The sequence below is a fragment of the Hoplias malabaricus genome, chromosome 15 (genome assembly GCF_029633855.1).
Source record: "Hoplias malabaricus isolate fHopMal1 chromosome 15, fHopMal1.hap1, whole genome shotgun sequence".
Classification (NCBI taxonomy): Eukaryota; Metazoa; Chordata; class Actinopteri; order Characiformes; family Erythrinidae; genus Hoplias; species Hoplias malabaricus.
The window spans coordinates 11,339,298-11,358,502 of NC_089814.1; the positions used below are offsets into that span (position 1 = coordinate 11,339,298).

The window sequence follows — 19,205 nt, forward strand, 5'->3', positions numbered from 1 at the left end:
CAACACACTGGGAGAAGAACTAACCACACATTCTGTCCACTAACAGATGCCCATGTTGGGTAGTATATAATATGCTGAATGGTGAGGGAGAGAGAGGGAGGGATTTCCTCCCACCCAAAGAGTTTGAGACCATCTATGCTCTTCTGGACCCCCATCCACAGATGACACAATGATCAAACCTCAGCTTTACCAGTGGTAGAGTTTAAACTCAATCAAATCCTTTCATATCACCACAGACCACAAGCAGTTCTTCTATAGATCTTTCTGGTGCTCGAACCCTTATTGTTCAAGAATGGATTCCATTCCTCATATCGCCCAGTATTCATGTATCATAAACTGGTTTGTCATTCTTCTCCATAAACTATTTCTTCTCATGGAATGATAAAGGAATTCATAAGTACTGCCCATTCAACAGTGTCAAATGTGCAGTTAAAAGGTTCTCAGTCACACTCTGGTTGAAAATGTCTTTTTTTTCCCCTTTCTTCCTCATTCATTTTCTTTCAGAGAAAATAGGGCACAATTAATTTACATAATTTATCCATTTAAATTCACTCACAACAGTGAGCTCGTCTGTGCACTCAATGGTTTTTTTTTTTTCGGAGGCAGACTGAACCTAGTCCTAGATTTGGGGAAAATAAAAAGAGACATGGAGTGTGCTGTTTAATCCAAGCCTGGGTTTTATGTACGTCAGAAAATCGCTGTGTTTTTGAAGAGAGGGAGGTGATACAGATGACAATGGGATATTGAACAATAAAACAAAGGGCTTGGGCATCATTGAAAGAAAGTAAATCATTCTGAGGCAGCTGAGAGAGGAGGACTAGGGGAAGATGGGGAAGAGTTGGGATGGTGCTGCCGCTCAGACGTATTGATAAACTGGTTAAGCGTTTAGTATGTTAATGCAAAGTGATTATGTGCCTTGTTTCTACTTCAGGAGCCCAGCTTCATTACTACGCCTGCTGCTGAAATTGTGCTAAACAAATGCAAAAACAATACAATCACTTGATCACTCGGTAACTGATTTTCTCTCATTATTAATGTCACATAACAAATGACTGCAGCTGAGTATGAGTCAGATTTGTTGATGTAATGAAATACATCAATAATGAAATACAGTGCGTGGTCAGATTTATTTGAAAAGTGTTTGTCTGATCAATGCAATCTCACTGAGTTAAAATCAACACGTTTCTACCAGCTGCTGGCCTCATTTATCCATGCATTACTTTGCCAGATTTACTCAGTCTTTTGTTATTGTAGGTAGTGGCAGGTAGTGTTTCTCCCACACAGCTGGGGGTCTGGGTTTAATGTGAGGAGCACTGTCCAAAGATACACTGGTAGGTGTATTGGCTGTGTGGAATTGTCCATGGTTGTGAGTGACGGAGTGACTTTACGTTACAAGAGACGGATGAATACAAGAATTTATGAAGGTTAACTGTATAGCTCCATTGTTGTGTACCCTGCTGTTTGTAGTGTTTCTGCAACTACTTAATAGAATCAGTCGGTTAGTTTGTGTAGAGGTGCTCAACCAAAATGTCTTATTACAGGGAATTTCCGTGTTAATAGAGAGTTTCGCTGAAGTAACATCCTCTGTTCTTGACAGCCATGACAGTACTTTTGAAATCAGATACTGGTGTTAGATGTTTAGTTCTGAATCACTACGCCACTCCCACTGACACCAAAGCATGTGCACAAAGCTCCATCACTCCAGTAAACCCAGTTCCCATTCCACAGACCAGTGCAGGGAAGCTTTATAGTGGTACCACTCTTGCTGAGTGCATCGGGCATGGTGAACTTAAGCTTGTGTGTAACTACTCTAGAGAGTCCCATCTCATTTCATACTTTTCCATTACGTTGTGTGTGTGTGTAATTAAGTGTGTTTCCACATACATCTTAATATAACTGAATAATTATGAAAAGAGTCTCTACTAACTTCATGACACTTAGTTTACTTAACACAGTTGTATAGAGAACCTCGACACAACATTTCTAAGTAAATTAAGTGATGATCCCCCGACATCCTTTTCTGTGGCTTTCTTTTTCCAGCCCAGACCATAAACTATTTAAATGGAGTGTAGCGTCTCTGTGTTCTCTGTCTCTTTCTTACACTGCGCTATCCATTTGTTCTTGTTCATTTCTATGAAAATGCATTTTCTTGTTCTTTCTCTTTTTAGATCATAGTCAAAACTGAAAAGCCCAAGGATACTCTGGACCCTGGACATTCAGTGGGTTATAGAGAGAGTTTCATTCTTTTGAGCTTTCTCTACCCATTATTAAAATCTTCCCTCTCTCATTTTCTACAGAACTCCCCTCATTTACTTGCTAATACACACACAGCCCCTTTAATACTGTGACTGTGCTGGGGGCTAAATCAGCTCTGCGCTTCCTCTGCTGTGTGTGTGTGTGTGTGTGTGTAGGTTTTTTTTCTCTATTCAACTCTTGTGTTTCTCTCTTCATCTGCAGTCACCCCACGCTCCAACACTGCTTAAGGTCCTCAGTGCTATTATTTACAGTGGTCAGTCCACTCAGTGTTCTCCCTTTTTCTCAGGAGTGCTTTAAACCGCAGTCTGAACTTGTAAATGTTTTTTTTTTTTTTTTCCCCACTCAGTTTTTCCACAAAATCCAAGACTATTGCATAGAAATGGTATAAGAAATGTGATGTAAATACCATGGAACTGGTAGCTGAATAAACACAGCATTGTTTAGAGCAGCCTTAATACAGTTGAGTTGAGTGCTCCAGCGACCACTGTTGCAGCACGTGTATGTGCTCCCACTTTAGATCTGAAAACACCCACAGGTGTCTGTGTCTGTCCTTCCTTTGTGCAATGACTCAGCATGGGGCTGCCCTTTGTAGTGTTTTCATGAATGGGTTTGAGCTCTGTTCACTCCACTTTCACACCTGCTTGACCATGGGCATGGCCCAAAAACTGCCTCACCATTCCATTCAGTGTCAGTAGCTAGCTCACTGTGACTCATAACTGGGCATGGTAAGGATCCTCCCTAAATGCAGGCACAATAGTTCATGCCCACATTCTGCCAGCTCACTGTTCAACGCTGACCACAGCTCAATGCATCACTGGATCCTTTCAAAATCCACGACCACGTCCCACTACTGGCACCAAGGATGTGAAAGAGTCATAGAAGACAAGAATTGTATAGTGACATTCTTAATTGCACACAGACACACGAGGACAGTGCCAAATGACACATTATTATTATTGGTGTTATTATTATTATTATTATTATTATTATTAGAAAATAGCTATTGTTGGGATGTGTGCGTGTCTGTAGCCTTATAATCTCTCTCTCTCTCTCTCTCTCTCTCTATGAACCACTGCAGTAGGACGGATGCAGAATGCTTTAAATCTTTAAGTAAGTGTGTAACTGAGCTGTAACTCTGCCCTGACTCTCAGTGGGGTGTGTGCTCTCAGTTGTGTGTGTGTGTGTGAAATCTCAGTGTACGGTGCATTCGACCCATTCCCATCCCTTCATCTTGTGGAACTCAGACTGTGAACCATATATGGATTCTGTGTTTCCTGTGTGTCACGCGCCCACCCCTTTAGCAGAGGCAGAGACACCCCCTCACCTCTTCGTTTCTCCCACATCAATGGGAAAACGGAGAGAACGGGGATGGGGGCGTAACACACCTGTATTAACATAAGCCACGCAATCTCTGGCTATGATTGGCTAAGGCTTTTCTGGAAGGCGGATAGTGAGGAACCAAGTTTGGCGTAGAGGGGGCGGGGCTACGTTGAGCTAACGGCACACGCTAAAATAGGGAACCAATGGTAGCGGGCGGTGGGCGGGGCTTGCCTTAATATGGGTAGGAAAAATAATAATACTGTCGCTTTCTGAGTGTGTTTTGCCTCCTTTCAAGTATTGCAGAGCATCCGAGACCGCGCGCGCGCACACACACATACACACGCACGCGGAGAGAGAAAGAGCTGTTACATAGCTGATATTGTCTTGTATTGTTTTTATATGAAGAGGACGCGCTGTTGAGCTCGTGTTTCTCTCCCACCTGCAGCTCACTCTGGCTTTGGGGGATATTTTGGAATGAGCTGCTTTCTCGCCAGCGTCGTTGTCCCTCCAGCATGGGAACTGCCGTGTCCAGACGGAAGAATCTGAGAAACGATGCCATTTCGTCGGTGGCGGCAAAAGTTAGGTGAGTCCCCCCCCCTCACTGCTCGTACTTGACTCCGCTTTTGTACTTCACCCTGCCCCGCTCCAGACTTCAGCACTAGACCCTGGAAATTCGGTGCAGACATTTACAGCTCCACGCGGCGAGCAGAGGTCCCAGTCTCGCGCTACAGTTCTGAATGCATTATTTTCACCAGAGTGAATTCCTGTTGAATGTAAATGCAGTCACTACAGTGGAAGGACAGCGGGGCATGCAGTGCACACGTCACGTACTTTGCTCATATATGCAGAGCGCGTGCTGAAATGGAAAGCAAGCCCAGTTGACCATTATATTACAGGGGGGAAAAAACAAGACGTGCATTTGCATTATTACAAACTAGTGTTATACAATGGTGCAGCTCACCTTGAAATTGACTCGGTGTTCTGCACCATGTGGGAGGAAAGAACGGGTGTTTGGCTTTAGATTGTGACACGCGATCTTATGTGTGCATCGCATTCCACTTCTTTCACTGTTCTGGCTGCATCTTTAACGAGGTGTTAATGTTTATCAGGAATAACGCCATACACACACCCAGCCCAGACAGCATTGAACCACACGTAGTCTACCTTCACGTTCTCTGTGTAGTGAGCAACTGTGTTTTTAATCTAAGCATTTGAGCCTGTGGCGTGCTGCTGATGTAAATGGGACGGTGCTGGACTGTGGGCATGCTGTAGCTGCATGGCTGTCAGGTTCCACTGCGGAGGGATTGGGAAACAGAAGTGAATGGAGCTAACTGCAGAAGAATAGTAGCGCCATCTCTTCAGTTTCCCAGGCGTGCTGTTGGATGCACAGACTCAGATTCGGACTAGTGTTCACAAATCCACATTAAACGAGTGTATGGATTTTATCAGTACATTCAGAAATACGGGGAAGTGGACGAGGGCTCTCCTCGCTTCGGTGGTCGATGCACGTTGCTCACAGACGATGGGTCTCCGCTTTTGTTTTGTCATGATCGCCCACTCGTAGTGAAGCACAATGAGGTTAAAAAGGGCAGCTGCTCGCCAAGTTCACCTTGGGTTGGACGGCACTGCTCAAGCTGTGGAGTGGACGGTGAAGTGCTGGAGAGCTGGAAGATCAATAAGTCAGCTAATGAGTCTAATCATATAGATAATCAATCAATCAATAATTCTATCTGTAGATTAGTACAAAATCAATTAACCAATCAGCCAATATCTCATTCAGTCAGGTCAGTTCATTCATCAATCGATTATCATACTATCAGTAGCTCAGGAGATCAATGAATCAATCAAAAATCAAGCAATCATCAGTCAATTAAGAATCCATTTATGAATTAGCAAATCATATGGTTAATTAGTGAAATAACCAAGGAGTCAATCAGTAGATCAGTGAATCACTTACTGGACCAATCAGTTACCAGTGAATAAATCATTTGGATAGGGAAACATCTGGTTATTACATCTGGACTGAGTTATAGCCACTCTATCAACCAATTAGTCAAACAGTAGACCAAGAATATTGATTTTTCCAAGTATAAACATGTCAACAGTTAATTAAATAGTTAGTTCAGCAATCAATAAATCAGACAACATATCAATCATTCTGCTGATCAATATCAGTTACATGTCAAAGTAACAAATGATCAATTAATATATCAATGAGTCAATAAAAATAAAAATGCATCCAGCAGCTAATCAGTCAAAGAATAGGGTACTAAGCCCATCAATGGATCAATCAGTCTATCAATAAATTATTGGGTCACTCGGCCAGTCAGTCAGTCACTCATTCGGTTGCTCAGCTGGAAGTGACCTGAGCTGCTTTTGGCCATTACATCCCTGCTGTTTTGTGTTCAGTAATTTGTTCTTAAAAGGACATGCATCTGTTGCTGTAAAGACTATAACCTCAGTGATGCAGGTCATTCATTGACGGTGCTCATCTATTGTCCTCGTCCATGTGCTTTCATGTCCTCACCGTGTCTGCACTGTAGTGCTGTTATTTAAATAACAAAAGTGCCTTACGCTTCGGTTCATTTCTCGGTTGTATGACAACACAAGAATTATACATGTGCTATATTTCTTGTGAGACACATTTCACAGGGTCATAGACGTAATCTCTGCATCCAGCGCTCTGTCTGAGCGGGAGATTCACCAATACAGGGCCCATGGTAATTCCCTGTCCCGTCTGTGTGTGTGTGTGTGTGAGCGAAAGACTGTTCATTATGCAGGACAGATGTGTGTGCTGTGCACATAGCTCAGCATACTGATTTCAAACCTAGTGTCTGATATAACGGAGAGACGGAGAGCGAGAGGGAGAGGAAACACGAAGTACCCAAACAGCACACTTAGAATTTGGACATGCTCTCTCTCTCTCTCTCTCCCCCCTCTCTGTCCCTTGTACACACACACACACACACCAGTGAGTAATCACATTGGTGCAGTGACATACACTTGCGAAATTAGAATACATTATTAATGCAAGTATGCACAAACTAGCCAAGGCCTGGGCATATTTTCTTTGAATATGATTAATTAGGCTGTAAGTAGGTACCACCGTAGCTCCGAGGCAGCTTCTGTATATCAGTAACTCGCACAAGGGTGCGAACCGAAATGACTTATATCAGTCTGGAACATGGTAATGAGCAGCAGTGTTCAGACTCTCACCACGCGTGCCATTCCTTAAGCTGCACAGGTATATAGGAATGAATGCTGCCTGGTATGAGCTTGGTTCTTTTCCAAATTATACATACTGGAGAGCTATAGTTCAAAGTTGCTTTAACCCTCATTCAAGAATCAGACTAATTCCCAACTCTGTCAAATATTAAACAGATTAAAACCTTACGCAATGCCACCTTGTGTTCTAGGGAGTCACTCACCTGATTCTTTGTTATTCTCTCTCAGAGAGGTGTGAAAGTAACGCGAGAGGTGGTCAGCAGTTCTGCGTTCCAGTGAAAAAAAGTCTTAAAGTGGAACTTCATTTTGAAGTTCTCTGGATTGGTGTGAAATATTCATCACAGAGAATCCAGTTTCTTTACAGTGCCAGAAGTAAGAACCAAATGTCACAAAGTCTACAACATAAATATAGCTTTTTATCCAAAGCCTACACATTTCTTCAGAATTGTGTTTGTAAAGGTGATAACATCTGGATAATTCTGGAAAAGTAGGTTTTCTTTGGAGACTTTTGTTCCATATTCAACTCTATTTAAATAATGAACACTGGACACAAAATCTTATCTCAAAACTATTATAAAACACTGACGCAGACATCAGGGAGAATATTCATAAATATGTAATGTAACAGTTCTCTGTAAGGGAGCTTTTACCAGCGTTAAGGTGCCTGCTTCCTATTGTGAAATGTTTTGACTCTGAGAATATCTCCTCAACCTCTAGACGGCTTTATTCATCTCTCTATGATTTAATCGTGCAGGTTTATTTTTTAACAAATTATTCCTTTTTAAAGCTCTTTAAAATGTGTATATTACTGCTGTCCAAAGATAACATGTACTTGTGTCGATGTTAGGTTTATATTATTAGCAACACAACTGCTGTCCTTCACGTTGAGTGAATTTAATGATGAATGGACCGACAGAAATGCTCCACAATGACTTGGAATAACATCTTTTTACACTGGCATTCATTGAACGTTGTGTGTGAGTGAATATGTGTGTGTTGCCCTGTGAAGGACTGTGACAATGGACTCATTCAGACAATGAATGAATGAGTTGGAGAAGCAGCACATGCGTCTAAGGTCAGCATTCACAACGTCCAGCATCAACTAGAGGGGTATAGCGCCCCCTAACACTGGGATGTGAGATATCTGGAGTGGCATATCTCCATTCATTACCTTAGTCATCAGTTTATCTGCATCATTACCTGGCCTCACTTATGTTCTTGTGGCAGAATGCCATCATCCCCTTATGGGAGTGTTCCATTATTTAAGGTAGAGCCTTCCCAGAAGAGTAGAGACAGTTAATGTGGTCTGATAGCATCCACTTCAGGAACGTTGAACTAAGAACCGTTGAACGAAACCTCAGCCTCTCTCTGCCTCTTATACCTCTCTTCTAGCTCTATTTGAAATTGTCCTACAGGTGGTACTGTACCGTCTCCCCCCACCACACACACACACACACACACACACACACACACAGTCCTGCATAAAGGACCTCTGTTTAATGCTGGCTCACATTGCTGCCTGTCCTTCAGGACCCCTTTTCTTTCACATTGTCTCTCAGAAAGATGGCAGATATTGCCCGTCGTTATTCAGTATGTCTTGAGGCCTCTTTCTGAGTCACAGAGATGGATGAAGGGATGCTTTCAGAAACAAAAGGTTGGCATGAACGTCTAGGTTGCTGCTGCATCAGATTGACCCCGGAGAGTGATCAGAGCCCCCAGCCAGTTGCTGGATCTGCCACAACAAGCTCATCCAGCCTACTTTATGTACAGAGAGGCTGAGTCATCAGTGAGGACTCCATCCCTCTCCACACTCTCCACAAGCTCATGCAGATTACAGGAGGTGAAGCTGGAGGGCTCCAATCATAGGCTTTGACTCAGGGATTGTGAGCACTCACTCACTCTTGTTGTACAAACACACACACACGTCCACGGCCATTGAGAGCTGTTTGTTATTCCTCTGCCTCGTAGCTGTTCACTCCAGAAACCAGCAGATAGAAATGTACATATGCATCCTGCTTTGAGCACTGGAGCATGCAGCCTAGATCAATCCAGTCCAGCCTTGAGAAGATTGAATAAAAGAAGCCTTCAACTGATAACAGCTGCTCTTTTAAACAGATGTTCTGCAAAAAAAGTGCAGAGGTTTGTTTGTTGTGTTTTGCGCTGGACCTGTGTGCTAAAAATCAATGGAAGTTATAATGACAAAATTTAGCCATATGCAACCTTCAAGCCTAGTTATACTCACTGATATTTCATTCATTCATTATCTGTAAGCGTTTATCCAGTTCAGGGTCGCGGTGGGTCCAGAGCCTACCTGGAATCATTGGACGCAAGGCAGAAATACACCCTGAAGGGGGCGCCAGTCCTTCACAGGGCACACACACACATTCACTCACACACTCACACCTACGGACACTTTTGAGCCACCAATCCATGTGTGTTTTTGGACTGTGGAAGGAAACCGGAGCACCCGGAGGAAACCCACGCGGACACAGGGAGAACACACCAAACTCCTCACAGACAGTCACCCGGAGCTGGAATCGAACCCACAACCTCCAGGTCTCTGGGGCTGTGTGACTGCGACACTACCTGCTGCTGGCACAGGCACAGAACGCATTTGTTCTGATGTCATTCCTAAAATAACCGATATTAATCATATTCTTCATGTTTTAGAGCTCTTTTGTAATAGTTAGAAATTGAAATAAACTTGTCTCGTGCACCTTTAAACCTAGGCTGGGACTTTCTTGTCACTGTAGAGGAGATAATGGGTTGTGAGCTGGAGATTTACATTAGTAGCAGCCAGGGGAAATTGTGTAAATGTAAACCCCCACCCCAATTATTTTTTTTGCAGTTATGTAACCTCTGCTGGGGGTCCCTTTAAGTCTAAACTGTTCGTCTTTTTTTTTTTTTTTATTGCTGTAGTCCATCAGTGGACACTGATCCTCAGGGACAGGATGAGGCTTGCAGTGGCAGAGGTGCCAGACTGAAGCCATAAAGTGATACAAGGTCAAAGCTTGAGTTTCAGGACTGTTGTATAAGAACCAAGGCATAGACTTGAGTAACTGTATGTAGTTAGAAATTAGCTGTCTAGTTTGTTAGGGGACATATAAAGACAGAGTAACTCTGATGGTCCCGGACTTAAGGCTGTCCATTTCAGTTAATGACTTGGCGCATGTGTTAATCACTCGCTCTGAAGATGTGTAATCAATGGTGGCAGAGGCACTTGAAACAAACAGACCTTATTAGAGTTGTGTATTGTACCTTTTGAGGATCTCATCTGAACGCACTGCCATGTGTTCCACATCTGAGGAGCCCCTTCTGTTTGTCCAAGGCCGAGATATCGAGCAGGAGGAGACTCATTTGACTGTGTCCTTTGTTCAGTTCCGAACAGGCTGATGAAATTCGATTCTTTCATCTCAGGGTCTCCCAGAAGGCTGTGCTGAATGCCACCACTTCAGAAAACATCTGGAGATTGCTGACTGCAGACCTAACCCTGTTATCAGCGCCACCATATTGGAAATGACACACAAACACATTCATATTTGATATCAGGGCTCAGATCTCCTACAGTTCTACCTTGTATCTCCGTTTTTTTTTTATTTTCCATTTCTCCATTTCATTTTCCATATTTAGGATTTGAAAACAACTGCAGATTTTCAAGATGAATGGACAAATAGCAGAAAAGGGTCTAGACGTTCCTGGAATAAAGTCCTATTTTGGCTTACACTGGAAGATTGGAGATGCAAGGTTTTGTTCCAACAATGACAGTTTGATATTTCCATATAGTTATGGCCAAAAAATGTTTTGCATCTGTAAACTAAACAAAGGTTACTGGAAGGCTACTTTTCCTTCTGCTTCTGTTGTTTTGCTGTGTTCTGTGTGTAATAAGACATAGTGGAGATGTTCTTGGCCGTTGGACTTCATGGTCCTCCAAATAAACTTTTTTTTATTCTTTCTTGTTTAGTGTTCATCAGAAAAATACTTTCAGTATTCGTTTTGTTGCTGCTCCGAGCCCCTACTGACAGGCGCAGGAGAGTGAAGAGAAACAAAGACTGTAATCACTGTTTAAGTGTCGGTGACCAGACCTCCTCTTTTCTGTCCTCTGGATTTCGAAATCTCCAAAACTTTGCCGCCCATAGTCTTCTCCCTGTCCCAATTCTTACACTAAACCCTAATCCCTTTCTTGAAGTGTGCACTTCAATGATGTATGATGACATATTGGCCGAACTCACCTTCTTGTGCTTACATCACTTTCAGCCGAGCTCTGCTCTACATCACAGTGCCTCAAACATAAATATGTTGAAAGTTGTTAAGGTAATTTATCATAATCTCTTCTTTGTATTTGAAAGCATTTCTGTGTCACACGAGCCTTTCACTTTCTGCTCTATATTTTACAAAACTGAAAGTGGTCACTTCTGTCCCTATAACGACACAAATACACGGACACACCTGACCGTTACTGACTTTCTGATGAGTTAATCAAATTGAATTTTGGGACATCTCTACTGTTTACTCATGGAGCCTGCGGGTCCTGCACTGATTCCTTCCTCAAAGAACAGTCTGAGAAAAAGGTTCATAGTCCTAATGTGCTGCAATATGCAATAAGCCTTTCCTTCAGCTGCAACTTTCCTCACATTTTCTGTTAAACAGCATCTAATAATTAACTTGTGAGGAGGCTACATTGCAGACAAACAGCTGAAGTATTCATGCAGCACAGTGTGTGTGTGTGTTTGTACTTCCTTATTCTCTTTATCGTCTAGTGGTAAGGATTAGAGAGTGCACTGTAATTAGTCAGATTGCAAGAAACGATACAAATTCCAGGATGACTTTGACACTATGAGTATGCCTTTGACATGGTTGACTTCATATAAGGACCACTTCTGTGTGTGTGTGTGTGTGTGTGTGTGTTGGTGAGGGATGTGTGTGTGTGTGTGTGTGTGTGTTGGTGAGGGATGTGTGTGTGTGTGTGTGTGTTGGTGAGGGATGTGTGTGTGTGTGTGTGTGTGTGTTGGGGAGAGATGTGTGTGTATGAGGGAGGGCTCCACACGTCATTAGTCTGAGTTTTTGAACTCTATGCCTTGGAGGAGGTGACATTTTAATGGCTGGTCTGTTCTGTGGGATGGCCCCAAATGCTGTGTGAATTGACTCTGTCGGAACAGGCTGTTATATCTGTTCTCATGTCATTATAGCCCCAGGCCCCTGTTACCTGCCTATTTTTCCCAAAGGACTTAAATCCCTTGACCCTTAGTCTTTAGACATACTATAGAGCAAAATCTATGTGGACTTCTTCTAAATGATATTAAATTAATTCAAGAGACCTTATCTTATTCAAATCCTTATCTTATTTTGCACTCAATTTGTGATTTATTTGGCAATAACTGTGCTGATGATGTGCAAACAGATCCGTTTGAAACAAGCAAATTCAGTAGGTCATTCTTCCTAGGAGGCTTAATGTATTTTTTTAGTATTATTTTGTTGGATAAAAAGGCTACATTTTGAAATGTTAAATGGAAAATAATCTTTTTTTTTACATTTTCTGTCACAAGCAAAAAAAAATAAAGCAAGCTCTCTTATTAGTTAAAAAATTAGTTAAATGCAAAGATTGGAATAAAAAAAAAAAACACCATTTGCTAGGTCTCCACTCTCTTAATGTTCACGAAAACACATCCATCCATTATTTGTAACCGCTTATCGAGTTCAGGGTCACGGTGGGTCCAGAGCCTGGACTCATTGGGCGCAAGGTGGGAATACACCCTGGAGGGGGCACCAGTCCTTCACAGGGCAACACACACACATTCATTCACACACTTTTGAGTTGCCAATCCACCTACCAACATGTGTTTTTGGACTGTGGGAGGAAACCTGAGCATCCGGAGGAAACCCACGCGGACACAGGGAGAACACACCACACTCCTCACAGACAGTCACCCGGTGCGGGAATCGAACCCACAACCTTCTTGGAGCTGTGTGACTGCGACACTACCTGCTGCGCCACCGTGCCGCCCTTCACGAAAACCCGGTGTCTGTAAATGAGTTAATAAAAAAAAAAAGAAAAGAAGAAAAATGGGCTCAGTCCAGTATGTTGGTCTTTCTCTCTCTCTGCTCATGGCAGAGGAGTATTTTGGACATCCACATATGTATGACACAAGTATGAACAGAAATGAGGATATTGCGCTATTCCTGCTCTATAGGTGGGTAATACTGACTTACTTTTGCTGTTTTGGATCACGTAAGGTGGAAATGTCTCTAAATTCAAGAGTCCGCTAACTCCATTACTGAAAGTGCTACAAAACACAACAACTCGAGTTACACATGCATTTCTGTGATAATTCAAACAGTGAATAAAAACTTATAGACAATTTAAACTTCAGCCACGCGCAAACAGCGTTTATTCCGATAATTTCCCTTGAAACTGCATGTACTCACAATTGTAGACGCTCCCTTTAAGAAGCTTGAAAGAGAGTCTTACAAATTAATGTAAAAGTAACCAATTATGAACCAATCACAAAGCTTTAATGTCAAGGGTAAATTACTATTCAAACGGCTTTCAAAACAACACACTTTTTTATGTCACTTATTTCAATACGAATGTACGACAAAGTGTCCACCAAGTTCAGGGAGATAGATTTCAAAGAGCTCGTCAGTGTGTTGGGGAATCAGTAGACGCTAAGGCAAAGGTTTATGTTTTTCTGTGCTGTGCTGGTTTGGAGTATGAGTAATGGAGGTTCTTGTGGGATGTGTCTGCCTGTATTAAGTATTTAGGAACCACTGGGAATGCTGCCAGTGGAGCAGAGCTTTTTAAAGGTATCTTCAGTATTTTGTCCTCCAGTGATATTTAGGGAATCTGCTGAACTGTGTTTAGGAATAGAGCTACAGAGAAGTCCTGGGAAATCAGAGATAAGCGTTGATTGCTTGGGAAGTTTGGCAAATGATTTCACGGTTTGTGCTTCATTAAAATGGATTTGTGTTTCTGTTGTGTTGCTGGAAGTTTCTTACTTAGCTGCCTGCAATCTTATCATTCTTAAGCTGCTTTGCTGTGATGGCTTTTATAAAAAGGCTCTAAATAATCATTTATTTAGAGGACAGGTGGCTAGGAATGCATGCCTTCAAAGACACAGTAGAGCAGAATGGCAGGGCGTGACAGAACATCACCGTATGAAAAATCTCTCTCTCTCTCTCTCTCTCTCTCTCTCTCTCTCTCTCTCTCTCTCTCTCACTCTAGATGTGTAGGAGATGAGTGCTGTGTCATGTGTAGTGTCCTACTGAGCTGGTGCTTTCATCAGGAGCCCATCCTCACAAGTGTGCCAAAGAAAGAAAGAGACAGACTGAACTCAGAAGCCTGACACATGTAGTGTCCCTGTTGGAAAGCAAAACAACAGAATATGTTTCTTTAGGCTCATGCAAAATGTGTCTATTTGTAAATATAAACTCATATAAATTATATACACTGACTGCAAATATGGCCGAAAGTGTTGGCACCCCTGAAATCTTTATGGAAAATGAAGTATTCCTCCCAGAAACATATTGCAATTACAGATGTTTTGTTATACATATGTTTATTTGTTTGTGTGTATTGGAACACCAAAAACAGAGACAAAAAAGACCAGAAAGAGGAGAAGAGAACTGTCTGAGGACTTGAGAACCAAAATTGTGGAAAAATATCAGCAGTTTCAAGGTTACAAGTCCATCTCCAGAGCTCTTGATTTTCCTAAAGTCACAACTGCAGTGGGCTACTGGGCTTGTGTTTTTCCCCCACACATTTTCAGAGTGGGACATCACCAGTCAGTGAGCCCCCACAGCACCCCCTCCCTGTGGCTCTCTTAAATTCACATGAACGAACTCTTTGGCCTTGTACTTAATTTCAGACACAGAACAGATTTGTTATTTGCTATTCAAATAACATATGTTTGGTTTGAAGCAAACAAGGTCACACAGTGTTTCTTTTGGAAAGTGCTGCTATTATCAGGCGTTATAACAGGTTTTCAAACTGCATTCAAAATGTATATTAAATATAATGGCTGGGAGTTCAAGAGAGTATTTTGGACCTTGTTTTCTGGGTGAATAGGATGGCCCTTCCTCTCCTCCAGTGAGTTCAGTGAAATTTGAAAAGAAATGCTACGTTTCATGTCATGGTGTTAGGTGTCACTTTCCCAGCTTGGCAATGTTGTTGGATGGAGAGTTTTAGAGATTTGTGTAGTTGGTAAGAAATAAATTGGGTAAAAAAAAAAGCCCATAAATAGGACTCTTGAAGCCCTTTAGGAACAGATCACAACTCTAAATCTCTAATAAAATCTAACAAACAACAGTGAGAAACATTACGGTTCTGCTGAGTGTCCGTGGTTGATGTTTAAATGAAAAAAAAAAAGGGTGTGTGGTGTGCCCACAGCTGTGTATCTCGCATGACTGTAAAGGTCTCTTATGTACTGCACCACCTTTTGCCTTTTCTCACCATGATTCACACTCTTTCATCTTTAACAGGCTAATGGACTCTCTGCGTATTTCCTTTTTACATCTCCTTCTTTCCCCCAGCCTCCTCCGCTTGGACACTTTCGGCCTGCTTTAAAAAATACGAGCATACACACTCACACTCACACACACACACACTCACACACACACACACGCGCACACACACACACACTAACATTGCTGTCTGTCTCTTGCATTCTTTCTTGACACATGGACAGTAGCATGTACATCTACATCTGATTATATTTCACTGACTTGTGCATCTTATAACAGTCTCTCTCTCACATACACTCTCTCTCTCTCTCTCTCTGTCCATTTGTTTCTGTTTCCCTCTGATGCTCTTTATTACTGTCACGCTTTCTTTTTGTCTTTCTCTCTCATGCTCTTGGTCTCTCTGTATATTTGTTACTGTCTCCCTCTCTTGGAGGTCAGATATCAGCCTAAAACAGCAGTTATTTCAGTACCATCATGTTGTCACTGCTGTACTGAAAATAGTTCACTGCTCAAGTAATAACCAGGTCCAGATGAGATACAGGCAAGTGCAGCAGCAAATAATGTCCACACAACTGCAAACATACAAATGCAACGATGTAGTACCTGATAAGATGGCAGCTCAGGTTACAATGGGTTTGCAATAGTATTAAAGGCTGAAAGGATTAAAGGTCTTTCATGGAAACAGACTTTGAAGTGTGGCAAAAAGAATGAAAGATTATGGATGGTGGGCTAAGTAGGGTTTTTTTTGTTGTTGTTGTAGTTGTTGTTGTATTTTTGTTTCTTTTTTCTCCACTGAAGTCTTACCCTCTGTGATAGTCCTTATCTGATATTAGTGTTGTAATTCTCCAGGTGGCGGAGTGTGTGCTGTCTTGTTGATGTTAATGAAAGCTCATTCAACATCAACGAGAAAAGTGGAGCATTGTGTGAAGTGGTCAGAGGGAGCTGATAATTACCTCTTACTACTAAAACTGCTTTTTCATCATCATTCCATGCAGAGTCACACTGAAGGCATGTGAGCAAGTGCCAAGTCGTTTAAGCAAGCAGCAAATTTCTTATGTGTTAAAGGATCTGCCGAGCAGCTAAAGCTCCTTCTACAGAAAAGCCTGCCATCCGCCTGTGGGAGTTAATGTAACGCTGCTGATGTGGCTGTATAGAATAGAACAGCAGCGGAGGAGGCTGTGACGGCACAGTCTCTCTGACATATGCACAGATATTAATAGTGCCATATGTGCCATATAAACCTGACCATGTGTTTGTGTTTTTGCAGAATTTGCTGAGATTGGTCTCTCAGTGCTCTGCTAAACAATGTATTTTTCCTAGAAACAGTGGTGAGGCAGATCACAACAGTGGCCAGTTAAATTGGGAATTTAGATTGAGCGTTTAGACTGGACATGGGCTTAAGATGGGATTAAGTGTTTAGATAGAGAGTTTGTTGGGAGGGCGGCACGGTGGTGCAGCAGGTAGTGTCGCAGTCACACAGCTCCTGGAGGTTGTGGGTTCGATTCCCGCTCTGGGTGACTGTCTGTGAGGAGTTTGGTGTGTTCTCCCTGTGTTCGTGTGGGTTGCTCCGGTTTCCAGCCCACAGTCCAAAAACACACGTTGGTAGGTGGATTGGCAAGTCAAAAAGTGTGTGTGTTGCCCTGTGAAGGACTGGCGCCCCCTCCAGGGTGTATTCCCGCCTTGCGCCCAATGATTCCAGGTAGTCTCTGGACCCACCGCGACCCTGAACTGGATAAGCGGTTACAGATAATGAATGAATGAGTTTATTGGCAGTTTAGATTGGGAGTTTGGATTGAGGGTTTATTGGGTGTTTAATTTGTATTTTTTTTCCCCTTTTGTAACTAGTTTATTGCAATAGTGTTACTTTACACATACGTGAACACATGCCAGATAATTACTCCACCCACCTGTAACTGTAGTTATTCTGCCCAGTGATAAATGCAAATGATCCCAAAATTTTGTTCCATTGTCTTTCATTTAATATTAAAAATCCGAATTGTTTATTTCTTCTGCAAAGTCACCGTTCTGACCCAGTAGTCTGGAGACATCGTTGCATTGTGTGCTCGTGTCCTCATTAGTTGAATGGGATTTTTGCCAGCGTTGTGTAGGGCTTGTCTGATCTGGTAGCAGTCGCTTTCAAAGAACACATTTTGTGGGCAGAGCAGAAAACGATTTATTCCTCCCGACTGGGAGAAGCTCCGAAAAGTGGACCGCGTGGTCTCGTCGGATTGATTTTGCTTTCTTTCCCATTAGTGAGAAGTGAGGAGTGGCTGAGTGCTCGTTATGGTCAGAGAGGGGGAGGGTGGATTTCACAGCTGGTTGTGGGCAGTGGGTGAATAATTGAGAGCGCTGTCATACAGCCCCGGTGTCAGGTGAAGAGAAAGCTGCCTTTCCATTTGGGATGGCATCAGTTGGCCCAGAGCTACTGCCCCCGCTGGGAATCACCTGTAGAGGAATCCCCTGACCGCCTGACAGCTTCTGCGGAGGAGGCTGCAGTTTTGAGAGCCGAGTGGGTGTTTGGAAAGGGGATGTACGTTCTTTGACACTTTTATTGCAGAGACACAGTTCCGGCGTGTCTGTGGATGTTTTTGTGTAGGGGTATTATCTTCACTGTGGAAACACAAGAAAAGCCTGCCCTCACAGTTTGACACTTTTATTGCACATGTTCCGGTGTGTGTGTGTGTGTGTGTGTGTGTGTGTGTGTGTGCGGGCATGTGTGTGTTTGTGTTGGTGGCATTATCTTCAGCGAGGAAACAAACACAGATAAAGCTTGCCCTCATTAAATGCTTCCCGTTCGGTTGGTATCCCACGCTGTTTGGATGCTGAACAGCTTCTTTAAGCAGCGATGACTCACATGGGGTCCACACCAGTTTCCCTGCCAACGTAGCACCATATGTGGATGAGGATAAGCTGTAAAACGATGATTGAGTCGTCAGCATATATGGGTAATATAAAAGCAGTTCATGACTCTTTATACTGCTGGATGACTCTCTAGAACTGTTTTGATTGCTTGTTGCTCAGTCTGGGATACAGTGCTCTGCCAGTGACCTCCATGCGTTTGACGGTGTCCCGCTTTTCTGATCTGTTAAGCTTATTTCCCAGGATCCTCAGGGTGCCTGATAGCTGGTTACTGATGAAACCCCCTCCTGCTCACATTAATTAGTGTCTCGCCTTCTTCTTTGATTTTCCAGCATTCACCGTAAACCACTGGGAGCTTGTTTCCCCCATCATTCCATTCAGTGTTTAACAGGAGTTAAGTTTTAGGGCAAGCACAAGATGCCACATGCTATTTGGGAGGTGTTTGCACACTCTGAGAAGAGGAGGAGATTTATATATTTCTTTTTTGAAACACATTTTTGAAAATGGTCATTTTCTATTCATCTCTAAATGGAGAGGGGTCATTTACATTCACACGTTTTGGCCGATGCTCTACTCCAGAGTTGTCCACTTACACTAAAATAGTAATGGAACCAACTGGAACAATTTTATACCAGCTTTGTTGTTTAATCATTAAAGGAAACATCCTACATCTTGCACTGAAGATATAGTTAGTTATTCTGGAGCAGATGCCCATGAGCTTAAGTTAACCATGTCCAGTGCAAAGTGTCAGTTTGAGGGGAAACTTTGGGGTCGTTGAGGCAGTGCTAGTGCATTCTCTGGAGTAACAGAACACCTGACATTACTGCACTTGTAGATGAACGCCATCCAATCACCACAGTAACATTAGATACTGCAGCATCTAATGTAAAGCCTTTCCACAAGAGTAAAGGATGTTGTTGCTGTAAACGTGAACAAATCCACGTAGGGTTAGACACCACCCTAGAATAAGACTGTAATATCTTTATTTTCTATTATTATACTGATAATACATTCATATTCACTACATGTTTCACACTGTACAACTACAGTAGGTTTTTTAAGGCACCTGTATCAGGAATAGTGTGTGT

General features: G+C 42.6%; 1 protein-coding gene across 1 annotated transcript in view; it reads left to right on the forward strand.

Moving 5' to 3' along the window:
• The first annotated feature begins 3,269 nt into the window (after nucleotides 1-3,269).
• The window catches only part of nsmfa (NMDA receptor synaptonuclear signaling and neuronal migration factor a), a 45,529-nt gene continuing 29,593 nt past the window's right edge, over nucleotides 3,270-19,205 (forward strand). The window contains exons 1-2 of the mRNA XM_066646155.1: nucleotides 3,270-3,366; nucleotides 4,022-4,159. Coding sequence (XP_066502252.1) covers nucleotides 4,089-4,159 — 71 coding nt within the window. The 5' untranslated portion in view covers nucleotides 3,270-3,366; nucleotides 4,022-4,088. The remainder of the gene's footprint in view (nucleotides 3,367-4,021; nucleotides 4,160-19,205) is intronic.